Here is a 21,105-nt window from a genome sequence, read left to right as displayed (position 1 = left end):
TCTGGCAGCTAGCAAATAATGTTATTTTGTGTTTGTTTGTTTTTTGGGGGGGCACTAAAGCTAATGCAGTTACTTTGTGTTAATAGGAGTAAAAATAAATGTTTTAAAAGAAGAAATAGGCCAGGTGCAGTGGCTGGTCCCACCTGTAATCCCAGCACTTTGGGAGGCTGCGGTAGGATGATTGCTTGAGCCTGGGAGTTTGAAACCAGTCTGGGAAACATAGTGAGACTCTGTCTCTGTTTTTTAAAAAAATTAAAAAGCAGTTGAAAGAAGAAATAAGTTGAGAATTGACTACCACTGGGAAAATATTCAATGATGTAATTTCTTTTTTTTTTTTTTTTGAAATGAAGTTTTGTTCTTGTTGCCCAGGCTGGAGTGCAATGGAGAGAGCTTGGCTCACTGCAACCTCCACCTCCCAGGTTCAAGCTATTCTCCTGCCTCAGCCTTCTAAGTTGCTGGAATTACAGGCATGCTCCACCATGCCTGGCTAATTTTGTATTTTTAGTAAAGACATTTCTCTATGTTGGTCAGGCTGGTCTCAAACTCCCGACCTCAGGTGATCCGCCCACCTCAGCCTCCTAAAGTGCTGGAATTACAGGAGTGAGTCACTGCACTCGGCTCAATGATGTAATTTCATAGAAGTAGGTTTTAATTACTTTATTCAATGATGTCTACATTACGTAAAAAAGTCTTGTAGGCCAGGAGCAGTGGCTTACGCCTGTAATCCCAGCACTTTGAGCAGCTGAGGCAGGTGAATCATGAGGTCAGGAGTTCAAGACCAGCCTGGCCAACATGGTGAAACCCTGTCTCTACTAAAAATACAAAAAACTAGCTGGGCATGGTGGCGGGTGCCTGTAATCCCAGCTACTTGGGAAACTGATGCAGGAGAATTATTGCTTGAACCTGGGAGGCAGAGGTTCCAGTAAGCCAAGATTGTGCCACTGCACTCCAGCACCCAGGTGACAGTGCAAGACTCCATAAAAAAAAAAAAAAAAAAAAAACTTGGGTAGTAGAGAATGTAGTAATCTCAGAAAACATTCAAGTTAAATTTAAAAGTATTTTTATATTACTCTAAGTTTAGAGGAATCATTCATACTGCATTCTATGAAAGGTGAATGACACGCAGAAAGGCATGTGAAAATTTGATATGTGCTTGGTAGGAATGCATCACTCAGCCCTCAATCAGCATCAGTATTTGGCACTGCATCTGCTGCTCAGAGACTTTTTTTCTAGCTAATGGCACCTCCTAGGTTTTGAGAATTTTGTTCTGAGAGTAAGTGAAAACAAAAAGCAGAATCCATTTTTAGCATTTGAAGTGTTCTTTCCTTTGCTGTCATGGGTCTCCCCCTCAAGAGTTATGCATTCTTTGACAATAACCAGAGATGCCAGGGATGGAAGGTGCTGAGTCACTCCATCTTTCCACTCTGCAATATGTCTGAATCCATAGCCTCTCAACACAGGCCCAAATACCCCAACTCTAAAGCCACACCTTACCTTTGATAGAAAGACCTGCCTGGTGATTTTGCCTCATTATTAAAGGAGGCTCTCTCAAAGCCAGTACTTCAAACAGTCCCTTTGTTTCCCCCCTGCCCATTCCCCGGAGGTCTCAAGAACTTGGAGGTACCAAGGCAAGACTCAACACAGGTAAGGAGAAGATAGGCTATTTTTATTTATTTATTTTTTAAAGACGGGGTTTCACCATGATGGCCAGGCTGGTCTTGAACTCCTGACCTCAGGTGATCCACCCATCTCAGCCTCCCAAAGTGCTAGGATCACAGGCTTGAGCCACCGAGCCCAGCAGAAGATAGGCTATTTTTTTTTTTTTTTTTTTTTTTTGAGATGGAGTTTCGCTTTTATTACCCAGGCTGGAGTGCAATGGTGTGATCTCGGCTCACTGCAACCTCCGCCTCCTGGGTTCAAGCAATTCTCCTGCCTCAGCCTCCCGAGTAGCTGGGACTACAGGCACGTGCCACCATGCCCGGCTAATTTTTGTATTTTTAGTAGAGACAGGGTTTCACCTTGTTGACTAGGATGGTCTCAATCTCTTGACCTTGTGATCCACCCGCCTCAGCCTCCCAAAGTGCTGGGATTACAGGCATGAGCCACTGCGCCCGGCCTGATAGGCTATTTTTAAATGAAAGGTGAAAATAAAGAATTTGGCTAGATATGATGGCTCATGCCTATAGTCCCAGCACTTTGGGAGGCTGAGGTAAGAAGATTGCTTGAGCCTAGTCAACATAGTAGAAGACCAGCCTCAGCAATATAGTGAGACTTTGTCTCTACAAAAAAAAGAAAAAGAAAATTAGCGGGGCATGGTAGGTGCAGTTCTGTAGTCCCAGCTACTGAGGAGGCTGAGGTGGGAGGATCACTTGAGCCAACGAAGCCGAGGCTAAGAGAGCCATGATCATGCCACTGCACTTCAGCCTGGGTGACAGAGCAAGACACTCTCCTTCTTTCTCAAGAAAAAAAGAATTTGTATTAAACTTAAGGCTAGCCTTCAGTAAGAACAAGCCAAAATTGTTTCTCTTAAAAGAAAAATCTGTGCTTATACACCTCCTTAGAAAGTTACTTAGGTTAGTTTGAAGATAGTTCTTTTCGGGAGATTTATGTATACTGTTTCTTTGGTTAAGCAAAAGAGGTATTTAGCTAAGACCATACATCCATGTTTTCTAGTCTAGGTTACAGCTAATATTCCTGGTGCTAGCTTTTGATATTCCAAGCTCCCTGGGCCTTCTAACTCTTATGTTCAATGGTTTAAACATTCTATGGTATGTTTGAATGGTTTTCTGTAGGTTAGAGAGAACTAATGGCATTTTTAAACAAAAGGGCTAAGTGGAAAAGCAGTGTTTCCAGAAGATAATCCAACAAAATTGTGAGGGAAACAATGTGGGGAGACCAGCTGGGAAACCATCACAGTTGTTCTTGAGATTTTAGTCTAAGGCTTGGACTAAGGAGGTAGAAGGAAACCAGAATGATATATTTTCCTTCTTTTTTATTTTTCCCTTTGTCCTTGTTAGAAGAATTCCTATTTTATTTGGGTATCTACACGTCAGGGAAGATGACACTATCCCTGGCTCAGGGGCATATCTTGATTAATTTAAGCCAATCATGACAACCCTATACTCCTTGCCAGTGACTGATTGTTTTAAAACTGAGCATGTTTCAGCCAATGAGATGTGAGAAGTCTGCTGAAGAACTTTAGGGAAATATTTCTTTATTCATATTACACATACAAGAGAAAATACTGTCTGCTTCATCTGAACATTGGGGTATCTAGGGTGATACCTAGATCTCTGGCATTTTGTAACCATGAGGGCAGCTGGCCTGAAGATGAAGATGGGTGAACAGAAAGACAGGAATAATCAGGGTCTTTGATCATGTTTTTCAGCCACCTAGCCTCCTGATTTTCAAATTTGTATCCCCAGGAGAATAAAATGACACTGAAGAAATTTGGACAGCCATAAAGAGTTTAGAGGAAGACAATGAAACTCCAGTGTTAAAAATGTCTAATGTGAGGAGCAGTGGTGTTGCTAGGTAAAATGGCCAGGACCTAATTAAAAACATGGAAGTGGAGTGAAGGAGTAATATTAGGACTCAAAATGTCAATGCAGAAGTTTTTTGCAGAAACTGGTATCTACTGGTGAGGAATTATGGTGGAACACTGACCATATCCTAATGTCCACACCTAATGCCTCTGAGGGAATCTAACACCAGGGGAAAAAAATCACAAATTACCATCTGCCTAATGAAAAAGGAGAGAGATGCCCTCGTCAACCTATTTTTAAGATAAAGATCTACTTACATTTCAGAACAGGAATTCTGATTCCCCCCAAGAAAAGAAGGAAAAGAGATTTTTAAAAATCTTCAGCATGGATTCTTCATCAGCAAAATTTGATAAGAATGTTTTCAGACAATTCAAGAATTTTCGCATCTCTGGTTTTAAAGGGGAGTCCTAATCATCTCTTCAACAATATGAAAATCCAATCTCATTTTTATTGAATTAGAGCAAAATCCTTATCAAACCAGATTCTGTGTGTGTGTGTGTGTGTGTGTGTGTGTGTGTGTGTGTGTGTGTTTTCGTAAAGAAGAAACCACAACAACAAAAATCTGTTAGAGCAGATGACCTGTCTGATGATGATAAGCACAGCTTCAGTACATTAGGTTTTTTGCAGGGTGCTTTTACATACTGTTTGCAGTCCTCACAGCAACCCTACCTGGGAAATATTGTTAGTTCAGATTTATCATGAGGAAAACAGAGGATTAGAGAGATTAAGTAATTTGTCCACAGCCACAGTTAGCTGGGATTCTAAACCATATCTGCCTGTTTTCAAGGTACATACCCTTCTTGTCACAAACCACTGACTTTTTAAGGGAGAGCAGGGAAAGCAATGGGATTAGAAGTGTGCATGCTTTTCTTTCTTTCTTTCTTTTTTTTTTTGAGACAGAGTCTCACTCTGTTGCCCAGGCTGGAGTAGAGTGGCACAATCTCAGCTCACTGCAACCTCCGCCTCCTGGGTTCAAGTGATTCTTCTGCCTCAGCCTCCTGAGTAGCTAGGATTACAGGTGCCTGCCTAAGTCTGTCACCACCGTCCATTCTCCTCAGTGAACTGGATAACTTGAGACCTTTTTTTGAGATGGGAGTTTTGCTCTTGTTGCCCAGGCTGGACTGCAGTGGCACCATGTCAGCTCACTGCAACCTCTGCCTCCTGGGTTCAAACGATTCTCCTGCCTCAACCTCCCAAATAGTTGGGATTACAGGCATGCGCCAACATGCCTGGCTAATTTTGTATTTTTAGTAGAAACTGAGTTTCACCATGATAGCCAGGCTGGTCTCAAACTCCTTTCTTCAGGTCATCTATCGACTTGGCCTCCCAAAGTGCTGGGATTACAGGCATGAGCCACCATGCCTGGCTGAGACTTTCAAATGGAGAGGGCATAGTCCCAAGACAACTTGATACTCCACTACAGGAGCAATTTCATATTTGCTAAAAATGCTTTCCTCACAAATACATTTATGAAAGAAACCACTGTAGATGCAAATAGCCCTGGCATGTAATATTAAGGGAGTGATCCCAAAATTCTGTTGTTTGCTCTTTTGTCTTCCCATTACCCAGTGTCTTGGTCAAACTCATCCATTCCCAGCTTTGGCTACCTCTTATACACTGGCAAGTTCCAAATGTGTATCTACAGAGCACTTTCCAGTCTTAGACACTGCTTAGTGTCTCCTCATGATACTCCCACAGGAACCTAAAACTCAATATATCTAATGTATCATGCCTGTAATCCCAGCACTTTGGGAGGCCAAGACAGGTGGATCAACCTGAGTTTGAGACTAGTCTGGCCAACATGTTGAAACTCCGTCTCTACTAAAAATACAAAATCAGCCTGGTGTCGTGACACTTGCCTATAATCCCAGTTACTCGGGAGGCTAAGGCAGGAGAATTGCTTGAACCTGGGAGGCAGAGGTTGCAGTGAACCAAGATCACACCACTGCACTCCAGCCTGGGTGACAGAGCCATCTCAGCTCACTGCTACCTCTGCCTCCCAAGTTCAAGCAATTCTCCTGCCTCAGCCTCCTGAGTAGCTGGGATTACAGGTGCCTGCCACCACACTCGGCTAATTTTTGTATTTTTTTTTTAATAGAGACGGGGTTTCACCATGTTGGCCAGGCTAGTCTTGAACTCCTGATCTCAGTTGATCCACCTGCTTTGGCCTCCCAAAGTGCTAGGATTACAGGCATGAGCTACCACACCCAGCCAATTGATGTTATATTCACAATTGATGTTATATTCAAACAACCTCACATCATTGGCAAATGTAATGGTGTGTTTCTTGAGATAATGAGATGGATTTCTAATCTAGTCTAACTTTCTCATCTCAACTATTTCAAAATTTTGTTGAATCTCTAATTCACAGAACACCCATACACAGTGATATTAATTACTATGAGCTAGAATGGATGCCAGTAGGAGGGTACCTAAGCAACAAATAGACAGAAGTGGCCCACTTATGTAAAGACAGGTTTGACGCCATCACTTAGAACTGTGGAGCCCCAAGTTAGCCTCCTCTCCTCGGGAACACAAACTCCCCTAGCAGTTCTGCAGGCCCTTTTTCCATCATGACCAGTAGTACATTCTGCTTAATAGCCATGTTTCATTTATCACAGGAAGCAGTGAATGGTGGATATCGCTTATTATGCTCACTACCTACTCTGCAGGGACCAAAGTCTATGCCATTAGATCCCACACTCTGGAGCGCCCCCACTTTGATCCACAGCCTGAGAGTCAAGTGGCCAGGCCCTATCCTGCCACTGTGAAGGCTTACAGTATCAATTTCTTTATGTACCAGCTGCCAGTGACACACAAGTTAGAAATTTCTCCCCCATCTACCAAATTCTATCTCTGTTATCGGAAATGGATTTATAGATTTTTCATGAAACTGATAAAGCTTAAACAGCCAGACCCTCGATTACATGGGAACTTTCCAAGGTCCTGGAAGAACTATACTAATGTGTTCACAAGGCCATATGTTTTTGTAAAGTTTATAAAAGTAGAATATTTCAACAGCAATCAGTGAAGATGATTGTTGTTTTCCTCTCTGACTTTCATTGGGTTGGCGATGAGTATTCTGGGATACCAAGTTAAGAATGAATACATATGTTTAAATTTCCTGAGATATATTTATGTGCTCTATAATTTCCACATCAGAATATTAGAACAATACTGCCCAAATTTCAGGGTTGTTTTAAGCATAATATAACAATATGGTCCCTAGTACATTAATCATTGAACCCAAAGAAGTGTCCTCACTTCTGAAATTCTAGCCTTTTTTCTCCATACTGTTCAGCCTTTCCAGATACGTTGGCTTCCAGTAAAACAGTAAACACAAGAGGAATTTACCTAGTTTAGCCTGACTGATCCTAGCACAGTACAGATAAGTTAACTAATTATCATTATGCCTGTGATTACCCCTGCCCTCAAAGCATCACCTCTGTGGGGAGTTCAGGGAAAGAGAACAAACGGAACGGTGAAAGAAACAAAGCAAGATGCCAACACAGAGAGATAAAATTCTACCTTAGTTCCTTAGAGGGAGCCAAAGGTTGGCAAAGGAAAGTGACAAGCTCCTGGGGATGATGATAAAAACCTCTCAGGTGGAATAATGATATGCTTTTTATGAAGAAATGGACATACTTAACTGCCCTACCCTCCCTTCCAACTGCAAGCCTGCCACTATCATTTTCTAATTTTTCAGGGCTGATTTCCCAAGCTTTGATTGGAAGTTGATGGTGTCTTTCACAGAGAGGCAACATTTCCTTGGCCCAAAAAATTCAGGATTGTCTTTTGAGATCATGGTAAATCTCTTTTGGTCTCTCCTTCTACTTGGGGGAACCTGGGAAAGTTACTTAACACTTCCCTTTCTTCAGCTATTCAATAAGGTGATGACAATAACCTCCTCATAGATAAGATGACCACATAATTTGCTGTCCAAGAGAGGTACTTTTGAGAGTGAAGGGGGCAGTAATAATCATTATGTTGTGACAGGCATAAATGGAGATTGTTCTGGTAAATCAAGATGTGTGGTCACCTTACACGTAGAGCTGATGTGAATATCAAATGAGGGTATACATGTTAAATATGTATTTGAGGCCAGGCACGGTAGCTCAGTTCCAACACTTTGGGAGGCCAAGGCGGGTAGATCACCTGAGGTCAGAAGTTCGAGACCGCATAGGCCACATAGAGGCCACATCGCGTCCGGCCGTACATATAGCTTTCAATACAAGAAGTATACATCTTGTACCTATAGCTTTCAATACAAGAATTGCGGGGTCTAAACAATTTGAAATTTGGATACATCTAAATAAACTGCCATTCAAAGGGACTGAATGTGTGGTGTAAGAGCTTTCCCATGTTTTCTCTAACTTTAGGTTGTCAATCAAGATCAACCTTTTGAATAAATACTCAGAAGTGAGAGGGCTGATTATATGGTAGTTATATTTTTAATTTTTCAAAGAACCTCCATACTGTTTTCCATAGTGGTTGTACCATTTTACATTTCCAACAACAGGGAACAAGTGTTCCAGTTTTACCACATCTTCACCAACACCTCTTATCTTTTGTCTTTTGGTAATAGCCATTTCTTTATTATTATTATTATTATTATTATTATTATTATTATGTTTTAGAGATGTGGTTTCGCCATGTTGGTCAGGCTGGTATCGAACTCCTGACCTCGTGATCCACCCGCCTCGGCCTCCCAAAGTGCTGGGATTACAGGTACGAGCCACAGCGCCCGGCCGGTAACAGCCATTTCAACAGGAGCAAGGTGATACCTCATCGTAGTTTTGATTTATATTGTCCTGATGACTAGTGGCACCAAACATCTTTTCATATACCCATTGGCCATCTGTATGTCTTTTTTTTTTTTTTTTTTGGAGAAATGTATATTCAAGTCCTTAGTCCATTTTAAAATCAGGTGTTAGTTTTTTGCTGTTGAGTTGTGGGAGTTCTTTATTTTAGAAATTTTATACAATAGAGTTGACATTGGGATGTCAAAGAAATATTAGCACTCCTATGTTCATTGCAGCACTATTCATAATTGCCAAGATGTGGAAACGATCTAAATATTCATCAATAGATGAATGGATAAGAAAACGTGGTGTATATATATACAACAAAATATTATTCAGCTTTAAAAAAGTAAGGAGGACAAGCACAGTGGCTCATGCCTGTAATCCCAGGACTTTGGGAGACCAAGGTAGGCAGATCACCTAAGGTCAGAAGTTCAAGACCAGCCTGAACAACATGGAGAAACCCGTCTCAACTAAAAATACAACATTAGCCGGGCGTGGTGGCACATACCTGTAATGCCAGGTACTCGGGAGGCTGAGGCAGGAGAATGACTTGAACCTGGGAGGAGAAGGTTGTGGTAAGCCAAGATGACACCATTGTACTCCAGCCTAGGAAACAAGAAGGAAATCCTTATTATGTGACAACATAGATGAAACTTAAGGACATTATGCTAAGTAAAATAAGCCAGTCACAGAAGGACAAATATTGCATAATTCCACTTATATGAGAAACCTAAAATAGTCAAAATTATAGAAGCAGAGAGCAGAAGGAAGGGAAGAGAAAACTGGGAGTTGCTAAAGTTTCAGTTATGTGCGATAAATAAGTTCTAGAAATCAGCTGTACATTGTGCCTCCAGTTGACAATATGTTGTATTTCATACTTAAAAATCTGTTAAGAGGGTAGCTCTCATGTTGAGGGCTCTTACCATAGTAAAATAAAAAGTAAATGTAAATGTAAAAAAGGGGCAATTTCCAGACTTGCTGTCAGGAACTGAGGACTGTAAATTGATCCAACATCTTTTTTAAATTTTATTTTTATTTTTTTATCCCACCCATCCCTTTTTTTTTTTTTTTTTTAAGATGGAATGTTGCACTGTCACCAGGCTGGAGTGCAATGGTGCCTTTGCCTCCCAGGTTCAAGCAATTCTCCTGCCTCAGCCTCCTGAGTGGCTGAGACTACAGGAACACTTCACCACGCCTCACTAATTTTTTTGTTTTTAGTAGACACAGATTTCTTTTCTTTCTCTCTTTCTTTCTTTCCTTCTTTTTCAGAGTTTCTCTCTTGTCATCCAGGCTGGAGTGCAGTGGCCCAATCTCGGTTTACTGCAACCTCCACCTCCCAGTTCAATTCTCCTGCCTCAGCCTCCCGAGTAGCTAGAATTACAGGCTCTTGCCACCATGCTCAGCTAGTCTTTGTATTTGTAAGTAGAGACGGGGTTTCACTATGCTGGCCAGAATGGTCTCAATCTCCTGATCTTGTGATCTGCCTGCCTTGGCCTCCCAAAGTGCTGGGATTACAGGCGTGAACCACCGCGCCCAACCCTGATCTACCATTTTCCACCCTAACATTTAAGACCCCTGGAGTCATATCTCTTGCTGATCACTGGGTAAGCAAAGATCAACCATCAGTGGTATCTGCAGACTTCAATCTGGATTTGTAACTTTGGCTGCACTATAGAGACACTTCTTAATTACTTTTTTTTTTTTTTTTGTAGCCAAGGCTGGAATGCAGTCTGCATTCTTCGCTCACTGCAACGTCCGCCTCCCAGCTCCTGGTTTAAGCAATTCTCCTGCCTCAGCCTCCCTAGTGGCTGGGATTACAGGCACATGCCACCATGCCCAGCTAATTTTTTTTATTTTAGTAGAGATGGGGTTTCACCATGTTGGCCAGGCTGGTCTTGAACTCCAGACCTTCTGATCCACCCGCCTCGGCCTCCCAAAGTGCTGGGATAACAGGTGTGAGCCATCACACCCTGCTAAGGTGTTTATTAGCCTTAAGGTTAACTCCCCAGGATAGTGAAAACTGTCATCTCTAAAGTCAGATATTTTTGAAGGTAGATAATAATAGTAGGTCGGGTGCAGTGGCTCACACCTGCAATCCCAGCACCTCGGGAGGCCGAGGCAGGCGGATCACCTGAGGTCAGGAGTTTGAGACCAGCTTGGCCAACACGGTGAAACCCTGTCTCTATTAAAAAAAAAAAAAAAAAAAAAGATAATAGTAATAGAAAGTATTAAATTAATAAAAACAACCAAAATGTGTTGAGGTCTTTTGACTTCAAAGACCTTTGTAGTGCTTGGCCTGGGGCACCAAGCACTACAAAGAATTTCTTTGTTAAGAAGCTGATTCTGGCCAGGTGTGGTGGCTCACGCCTGTAATCCAAGCACTTTGGAGGCCAAGGCGGGCAGATCACCTGAGGTCGGGAGCTCAAGACCAGCCTGACCAACATGGTGAAACCCCGTCTTAAAAAATAATAAATAAATAAATAAAAATTTAAAAAAAGAAGCTGTTTTTTCTACTTTGGTGAAGTTGGATTGGTAGCTTTAAGGGCTCCAGACTAAGCCAATCTCTCTGGTCTAGAAGAGAAGCACACTCCTTTATAAAGCCTATTTTTCCCAGCTTGGATTGCATCATTCAACATACAATATTAGATAGACTGTAAATAAGCCTAAATTTCAAATGATGACAACCTTAACCCTGTTATTAATGTTTCTTCCTCTCTTCCCTTCACTACCAAGGTTTCAAAAAGTACAGTCTACTTTTACATTATGTGCCTCCTTACTTAGCCCTTATCCTTCAATCTACAGGGAGACAGAGATCTCCCTACCCTAGGTGGAAAGAGGATGATTTAGTATAAAAGTGGGTTGAAGTAGATTTATTTGCCTTGCAGAAACCACCATGGAAAGCTGTAAGCCAGTCTTCCCAACTTGGCTTTGGCCTTGAACCTCCTGTGGCTCTGGCAGAATGAAGCATGGACCCTGGAGGTCCATGGAATAGGGTAAAATAGAAAAGACACAAAGACAAAGATGGGGAAAGGAATTCCTAGGTGCCCATCTGGGGATAGCCCTATATGAGCTGAAATGCAATGAGATGTTACTATGAAATGCCTTTCGTTATCTTCTGCACTGAGTGTGACTGATGAATATTGTTTCTGAGTGCTTACATACATCTTTTCATCCTCACAACCACCCTATAAAAGGGATACTATTATTCTTTTAATTTTACAAGTGAAGAAAGTAAGGCTCAGAGAGGTCAATGAGTTTGTCCAAGGTCACATAGCTAGTAAATATTGAGGAATGATATTAATGTATCCTCTATTAGTAACTAACTATTGTTAGTTTTCATATGGGTTTACACTTAAAGGTCTTTCTAGATTCCAGAGGTGTAACCACAGAATAACTTCTTACAGTTGGCCTGTTTCACTTAGGATATTTAGGCTGGGTGCAAGGAAGGGCTCATGCCTATAATCCCAGCACTTTGGGAAGCCAAGGCAGACGGATCACTTGAGGTCAGGAGTTCAAGACCAGCCTGGCTAACATGGTGAAAACCTGTCTTTACTAAAAATACAAAAATTAGACAGGCATGGTGGCACATGCCTATAGTTCCAGCTAGTCAGGAGGCTGAGGCAGGAGAATTGCTGCAATCTGAGAGGTGGAGGTTGCAGTGAGCTAAGATCTCACTATTGTGCTCCAGCCTGGGCAACAGAGTGAGACTCTGCCTTTAAAGAAAAAGAAAGAAAAAAATAAAGGACAGGATAGATTTAGACAAGAGCCAGAGGTCTGGCAAGGAGTGGACAAGCAAGTGGAAAAACAATGGGAAGAGGGTGTGACAGAGGCCAAAGAAGGAGAGTTACAGCATGCAGTGTCCAAGAGAGGCGAGCTGGGTGGAGATTATTGATGGCTCTTGTTGATGTAGTTGCAGTGGCACTGTGGGAGCAAGGAGCCATTGATAACCTCCTAAAACCTCTTCATTAGTTTCTCTTCCTCACCCATTTCTTTAAAAAAAATTGTGTTCCAGTTACTCATGGTTGTTTTGGTCATAATAGCAAAAATTGAAAAATACTTTAAACATCCATCACGAATGAATTGTTTAAATTAAGTAAATGGTATATTACTATTAGTGTTTGAAAAATATGGGGGGTATGTAGAAATAATAAAGGTATTTACTTGTACATGCATAGATTATCATTTTTAAAAATTCTTTATTTAGAAAACACACATACATGCACACACACACACACACATATATATATATGATTGCATAAATAGAGACAGGGTCTCACTATGTTGCCCAGGATGTTGCTGAACTCTTGGGTTCAAACATCCTTCCATCTTGGCCTCCCAAAGTTTTAGGATTGCAGGCATGAGCCACCACGCTTAGCTGATCTTTGAAAAGATATAAATGATTGCATCACCTACAGGAAAGGGAAATGTATACCTGGGACATGGGTGGGAAGGAAACTCTTTATAAAAACCATTTCAAGATTCTAAAAATTGAACTATTCATTACTTTAAAAGTAAATAAAATACGAACAAATCAGTGTGGTAGTGCAAACCTTGACTCTCCTCTTCTAGGTCTATGTGCTCCTTCTGAAAGGTCTATCTCATTATTCCTTTTTTTTTTTTTTTTCTTTTTGAGACAGTGTCTCACTCTGTCACCCAGGCTGGAGTGCCATGGGGCAATTCTGGCTCACTGCAGGCTCAACCTCCTAGGCTCAAGCGATCCTCCCACCTCAGCCACTTGAGTAGCTGGGACTACAGTTGCGTGCTACCACACTCAGCTAATTTTTATATTTTTTGTAGAGACAGGCTTTCACTATGTGGCTCAGGCTGCTTTTGAACTCCTGGGGTCAAGCAATCCTCCCGCCTCTGCCTTTCAAATTGTTGGGATTACAGGTGTCCTCCACTGTATCCAGACTTCTTTCTTTTTTATTCCCACCTACATTCTGATGGTGTCACCTTTCCAACTTCAGTTCAGACCTCTGCTTAAAAGACATTTTCCATTGGCGGTCTCTTGGGCACCACAAAATTAATATATTCAAATTTGAATTTATCATTTGCTCCCAACCCTATCTGTTTCACCATTTGTAGCCACTATCATACTTGAAATGTACTAATTTCTTCCATCAATTATTGTTGCAATATTCCCATTCCCCCTTTTAGACAACATGCTCTCTTACAATCCTGGGAGGAATTGCTATACATACCACTAATTAAGCTGTTGATCCAGAACTCTCAGGACAAAGAATGGGCACCTGATCAAAGACAGACTAATTAGACTCTCTCTCCTGAGAATTTGGAACCAAAAAATAGAAGACCTGAGTTAGTCTCTGCTGGGACCTTATGACAAGAGGTCCAAGAAAGCTGGGACTGGGATAAGATCACCATGCCCAACAGAGGCAACCAGTCTGAGAAAGTGAGGCTGATGTGCTGAGAGGAGCAGAAAGGAGACACTATGTCACCTTCCAAAACTGGTAGAGTCCAGTTCCTTAGGGTTCAGTCTACTCTGGCTGAAGCCCAGTGAAACTTCTTGCTCTGAGCTCTGAGAGGTACCCCTGTGTCCTTCCTTAGTTTGTTTGATTAGGTTTCTGGTCACTTCAACCAAAACCTTTCTCAGACTCATAGCCTGGTATAGAGACCTGGAAATCCAAAGTCAATGCTTTGGAATCATTCTGTAACCCTCCCCTTTTACCACCAGTCATCACTAAATCCAGATGATATTGCATCTTGATTCATCACTTCCTCTTCACTTAAGTTCTCATTACTTCTTATGGATTTAACTGATCATTTTCCCTTCACTCTCACTTTCTCTAATACATACTCAACATCATTAGCAGAGTAGACGTTATCATTTTATTTTATTATTTTTTTCTTCTTTTTTTCTTTGACTTTATCATTTTAAATTCCAGTTTGTAAATTTATTTCAAACTAAATGGCATATATAATATAACATATGGTATTTGTTATATCATGGACAAAATCAAATTGATGTATCTTTTTTCTTTTTTTCTGAGATGGAGTTTTGCTCTTGTTGCCCAGGCTGGAGTGCAATGGCGCAATTTTAGCTCACCACAACCTCCGCCTCCCAGGTTCAAGTGATTCTCCTGCCTCAGCCTCCTGAGTAGCTGGGATTATAGGCATGCACCACCACACCGGGCTGGTTTTGTATTTTTAGTAGAGATAGGGTTTCTCCATATTGTTCAGGCTGATCTTCAAACTCCAGACCTCAGGTGATCCACCCACCTCAGCCTCCCAAAGTGCCTGGATTACAGGTGTAAGCCACCACACCTGGCCATTGGTGTACCTTTAAATGTTAAAATTATAGTAAATTTATTTGACAGAATGCTTAATCCATAATGAAAAAAACTCTGATGTCCCTTCTTGCTTAAAGATTTTTTTTTAACCTCCTGTTGCCTACATGATAAAGCTAATCTTCTTTGCATGTTGTTTTAATTCCCATGCCTTTAGCCACAAGAAAAAGCCCTATCTCAGATTGGCTTAAACAATAGGGAGCATTTATTATCTCAAATAGCAAGAGGTCACCTAGTAAAGCACCTTTATGTTTGGCTGATGCAGTGCCCCACAATGACATAAATGACTCCAGTTCTATCTCTGCTCTACTATTTTTGGAGTGTTAGCTCAGTCTTCAGGCTAGATCCATTCATGGTCACAACATAGTAGACCTACTTTCAGGCATCACATCTCAGACATCAGTATCAGTGGAAGAAAAGAGACTGTCTATTCCTTAGGTCTCCTTTAAGAGTGAAGAAACCAGCTAGGCATGGTGACCAGTAGCTGCAGTCCCAGGCTCTAAGGAGGCTGACACAGGAGCATCCCTTGAGACTGGGAGTTCAAGGCTATAACCATACCTATGAATAGCCACTGCACTCCAGCCTGGGCAATACATACAGCAAGACACCATCTCTAAATATATGTGGCTGGGCGCAGTGGCTCGCACCTGTAATCCCAGGACTTTAGGAGGCCAAGGTGGGCAGATCACAAGGTCAGGAATTTGAGACCAGCCTGGCCAATATGGTGAAACCCCACCTCTACTAAAAATACAAAAATTAGCCAGGCATGGTGTCATGTGCCTATAATCCCAGCTACTCGGGAGGCAGAGGCAGAAGAATCACTTGAACCTGGGAGGTGGAGGTTGCAGTGAGGTAAGATTGTGCCACTGCACTCCAGCCTGGGCAACAGAGCAAGCCTCTGTTTATCCAGAACTCTCAGGACAAAGAATGGGCACCTGATCAAAGGTATATATACATATATGTATGTGTGTATTTACATATAATATATGAATTATATATATAATGCATGTATATGTATATGTATAAGAGTGAGGAAAACTTTCTCAAAGACTTCCTAGGCAACTCTTCTCTGTCTCATTGGCTAGACTGTGTTACACATTCACCCCTAAACCAATGCTAGGAAATGAAATATATTATTATGATTGGTGTAGACTATCAGGATTTACCCCTGAGCTGGGAATAGGGTCATATTCCCTGAGGGATAGATAAATACTATGCAGGCACTAAAGAGAGTCTGCCATGCACACATTCAAGACAGCATAATCTAGCCCCTTCTCCTTCCTCCTGGGGGGTCTTTTCTCTCATTGCTATCCACCCCACTGCTGAACTGTGGGAGTTCTGAGAACATTTGTTGCACATTTTGTGGCTTTGCAAATGCTCAGTCTGGCTCTACAATGTCTTTCGTGGCCTTACCTATATAGTCTATTGTCCAACGAACTCACCCTAAGGTCAATTACCTTTAGCCCCCAGGAATATGTTTGAAGGAGCCACAGACTGCAGGAACTGAATATAAGCATTACTTTTACCGTTGTCTCTAGGCCCCAGGTTTACTACTGGCAGTCTCTGCCAGACCTTCCCTCTCATTGACTTCCACCGGCAGCAATCATCCTACCCATATTACCTTTTACCTACTAAGACTCAACTGCAATTTTAGAGCCCAGGTTCCCCTAGTGACTTGTCCTGTGTGCTTATCAATGAGATAGCTGCATCATAGCCTCTAGAACTAACTGCAGACTCACTTTTTTTTTCTTTTAGACAGAGTCTTGCTCTGTCGCCAGGCTGGAGTTTTGTGGCGCGATATCAACTCACCACAATCTCTGCCTCCCAGGTTCAAGTGATTCTCCTGCCTCAGCCTCCCGAATAGCTGGGACTCCAGATGCACACCACCACATCTGGCTAATTTTTATATTTTTAGTAGAAATGGGTTTCACCATGTTGAACAGGATGATCTCAATCTCCTGACCTCGTGATCTTCCCACCTTGGCCTCTCAAAGTGCTGGGACTATATAGGCATGAGGCACTGTGCCTGGCCAAAACTCACTTTTTGAGAAACTCTCCTGGGTGAATCCTGCCCCAACTCTGATCATTTCTTCAGCCCGTAGCCAGAGCAATCTCTCATTTCTTCCTTAATAATTTTTTTAGTTTTAATCTATTTGAAAAGAGATGGTATGCCTGACATTCAACATGTAATATTAGAGGCAAAAAGATTTTTTATAAAGTGTACTATTAAGCATATCCACACTTTTACAATTAATTACAGTAGCTAATATTATACCAGGTTCACATGTTAACTCATTTAATCCTTATAGCCATCCTAGGAGAAAGGTACTATTTACTCTCATTTCCATTTTGCAGATGATAATATTGAGAAATTTGATCAAGATCACACAGCTAGGCAGTGCTGCCTTTAGGCGTGACCCAGTACATTCTTAATGGTGGCCATGGGAGAGACACCTTCTGCTAGAGGAAAGGAGAGGAAAGAGTAAAAAGGACTTTGTCTTGCAACTTGGGTACCAGCTCTGCCACAGTAAATTAAAGTACCACGGTGACCCCTAAGGTCCCCAATTCTAGAACTTAGCCCTAGGTCTGAAGGAAACCCACTGTCCTAAAGGGAGATACCAAGACCTGGCAGGAGGTACCTGCTTCTTAAAGGGTCCTTGGGCCTTGAATAAACATCAGCAGTAGTCAGACAGTTGTTGCCATGGACTTGGGGCTCATGGTGTTGGTGGACATGGGGAGAGATTTCTGCTTGACAAAAGGAGAGGGAAGAATACAAAGGTCATTGTCTTGCAATGTGGGTACCAGCTTAGCCACAGTAAAATCAAGTACCAAATAGATTCCTAAAGTTCCCAACTCCAGGTCCCAGCTTCCAGACAGCATATCTAGACCCTCTCTGGGCCAGAAAGGAACCCACTGCCCTGAAGGGAAAGACACAGGCCTGGCAGGATTCATCACCTCTTGACTAATGAGCCCTTAGGCCTTGAGTAAACATGAGCAGTAGCCAGGCAATAGTTGACACAGGTGTTGGGCAAGACTGCTTTAGATGTGATCCAGCACAGTCCCAGCAGTAGTGACCACAAGAGTGCTTGTATCACTCTTCCCCCAAATCCAGGCAGCTCAGAATGGAGAGAGAGATTCTGATTGAGGGAAAGTAGGGAATAGAATAGAAGATTGCCTGGTAATCCTGGGTATATTCCCAGTTCTTAGGTAAGACTACCAAAGCAGTACTTCTACAAGTCTGAAAGAGTCATGGCATTACTGGGATTAGTGTGCCTCCTAATGCAGATATGGCGTCAGTGACCAAAGACTTAGATCACAACACTCGATTCCCTTTGGTACTTGGACAACTTTCTTGAGAAGGGTGAGAACAAACAAGCCTCCACTGTGAAGATTAAAATAAATACCTAACTCTTCAATACCTAGACATCGATGAACATTCACAAGCATCAAGACCATCCAGAAAAACAGGACCTCACCAAATGAACTAAATAAGAAATCAATAACCAATTCCAATGTGACAGAGACATATGAACCTTCAGAGAGAGAATTCAAAATAGCTATTTTGAGCAAGCTCAATGAACTTCAGGATAACACAGAAAAGGAATTCAAAATCCCATTAGATAAATTTAACAGAGATTGAAATAATTTTCAAAAATTAAGGAGAAATTCTGGAGCTGAAAAATCCAATTGACAAACTAAAAAATGCATCAGAGTCTCTCTACAGCAAGTGGCTTAAACAGAAGAAAGTATTAGTGAGCTTCAAGACAGGCTATTTGAAAATACAAGGACATGGCAGGTGTGGTGGCTCATGCCTATAATGCTAGCTCGTCGAGAGGCTGAGGTGGATGGATCACTTGAGTTCAGGAGTTCAAGACTAGCTTCGGCAACATGGTGAAACCTTATCTCTCCAAAAATACAAAAATTAGCTGTGCATAGTGGTTTGCACATGTAGTCCTAGCTACTTGGGAGGCAGAGGCAAGAGGATTGCTTGAGCCCAGGAGGCAGAGGCTGCAGTGAGCTGAGATCTTGACACTGTACGATTTCAGGCTGGAGCTTGGGTGACAAAGTGAGACCATATCTCAGGAAAAAACAAAAAAAAAGCAGAGAAGATAGAAAAATAATAATAAAAATGATTTTAAAAATGCCTTCAAGATCCAGAAAATAGCCTCAAAAGGGCAAATCTAAGAGTTACTGGCATTAAAGAGGAGGTAGAGAGAGAGATTATCTATACATAGATATCTTTATCTATTTGTAAAGATAATAACAAATAACTCTCTGAACCTAGAGAAATATATCAATATTTAAGTATAGGAAGGTCATAGAACACCAAGCAGATTTAACCCAAATAAGACCATATCAAGACATTTAATAATCAAACTCCCAAAGGTCAAGAAGAAAGAAAGGATCCTAAAAGCAGCAAAAGAAAAGAAACAAGTAACACATAAAGGAGTTCCAATACCTCTGGCAACAGACTTTCCAATGGAAACCTCACAGGCCAGGAGACAGTGGCATGACATATTTAAAGTACTGAATGAAATGACATATTAAAGTGCTGAAAGAAAAAATGTTTATCTTAGAATACTATAACCAGTGGAAATATCCTTCAAACAGGAAGGAGAAATAAAGATTTTCCCAGACAAATGAAAGCTGAGGGATTTTGTCAACACCAAACACCAAACCTGTCCTATAAGAAATGCTAAAGGGGGGCCGGGCGTAGTGGCTCAAGCCTGTAATCTTTGGGAGGCCGAGGCAGGTGGATCACGAGGTCAAGAGATCGAGATCATCCTGGTCAACATGGTGAAACCCCGTCTCTACTAAAAATACAAAAAAAAAATTAGCTGGGCATGGTGGCGCATGCCTGTAATCCCAGCTATCAGGAGGCTGAGGCAGGAGAATTGCCTGAACCCAAGAGGCGGAGGTTGCGATGAGCCGAGATTGCACCATTGCACTCCAGCCTGGGTAACAAGAGCGAAACCTCCGTCTCAAAAAAAAAAGAAATGCTAAAGGGAATTAATGACCAATAAGAAATCATCAGAACATACAAAACTCACTGGTAATAGTGAGTACCCAGACAAATATAGAATACTATAACACTACAATTGTAATGTGTAAACTACTCATATCTTGAGTAGGAAGACTAAAAGATAAACCTATTGAAAAAAATAACTACAATAACTTTTAAGATATCAATAGTATAATAAGATAGAAATAGAAACAAAAAGGAGTTAAAAGTAAGAGGCAGGGATGAAGTGAAAGTATAGGTTTTATTAGTTTTCCCTTGGCTTGTTGGTTTGTTTTTGCAATCAGAGTTAAGTTATCAGTTTAAAATAATGGGTTATAAGATGTTATTTACAAGCCTCATGGTAACCTTGAATTAAAAAACCCATAACAGATACATGAAAAATAAAAAGGAAGAAATTAAAACACACTCCCAGAGAAAATCACTTTCACAAATAGGAAGACAGAAGAGAAGGAAGGAAGGGAGATAAAAACCCTTTCCTTTTCCAATGGGGTTTCACCATGTTGGCCAGACTGGGCTTGAACTCCTGACCTCGTGATTTGCCCACCTCGGCCTCCCAAAGTGCTGGAATTACAGGCATGAGCCACCATGCCCAGCCAACAAAATAGATTTCAAGTCAAAAACACAAAACAACTAGAAAACAACAAATTGGCATGAGTAAGTCCCTACTTATCAATAATAACATTGAATCTAAATGAACTAAACTCTCCAATCAAAAGACATAGAGTGGCTGAATGGATACAAAAACAAGATTCAATTATCTGTTGCCTACAAGAAACAAATTTTACCTGTAAAGATACACACAGACTGAAAATAAAGGGATGGAAAAAAGAGATTCCATGAAAATGGAAATTTGAAAAAGCAAGAGTAGCTATACTTAGACAAAATATAATTCTTTTTCTTTTTGAGGTGGAATCTTTCTTTATTGCCCAGACTGGAGTGCAGTGCTGTGATCTTGGCTCACTGCAACCTCCACTGCCTCCCAGGTTCAAGCAATTCCCCCGCCTCAGCCTCCCGAGTAGCTAAGATTACAGATGTGTACTGCCATGCCCAGCTAATCTTTGTATTTTTAGTAGAGGCAGAGTTTCACCATGTTGGCTAGGTGGGACTTGAACTTCTGACCTCGCGATTCACCCACCTCGGCCTCCCAAACTGCTGGGATTACAGGCATGAGCCACCATGCCCTGCTGACAAAATAGATTTCAAGTCAAAAGCTATAAAAAGAGATGAAGAAGGTCACTATATAATGATAAAGGGGTCGATTCAGCAATACAACAATTATAAATAAATATACATATATACACTGAACAATGGATCATCCAGATATATAAAGCAAATATTATTAGAGCTAAAGAGAGAGATCAATCCCAATACAATAATAGCTGGAGACTTTAGCACCCCACTTTTAGCACTGCACAGATCTTCCAGAC

The 21,105-nt window shown here is 41.4% G+C and overlaps 1 protein-coding gene across 2 annotated transcripts in view; it reads right to left on the bottom strand.

Annotated features, from left to right (window-relative positions):
* The window catches only part of WWTR1 (WW domain containing transcription regulator 1), a 256,364-nt gene that overhangs the window by 185,919 nt on the left and 49,340 nt on the right, over window positions 1-21,105 (bottom strand). For both annotated transcript variants that reach the window (XM_078354015.1, XM_054247076.2), the window contains one exon: window positions 8,859-8,956. In XM_078354015.1, coding sequence (XP_078210141.1) covers window positions 8,859-8,945 — 87 coding nt within the window. In that variant the 5' untranslated portion in view covers window positions 8,946-8,956. The remainder of the gene's footprint in view (window positions 1-8,858; window positions 8,957-21,105) is intronic.

Source organism: Callithrix jacchus, chromosome 17 (genome assembly GCF_049354715.1).
Source record: "Callithrix jacchus isolate 240 chromosome 17, calJac240_pri, whole genome shotgun sequence".
NCBI lineage: Eukaryota > Metazoa > Chordata > Mammalia > Primates > Cebidae > Callithrix > Callithrix jacchus.
This window is presented reverse-complemented; position numbering and strand designations above follow the sequence as displayed.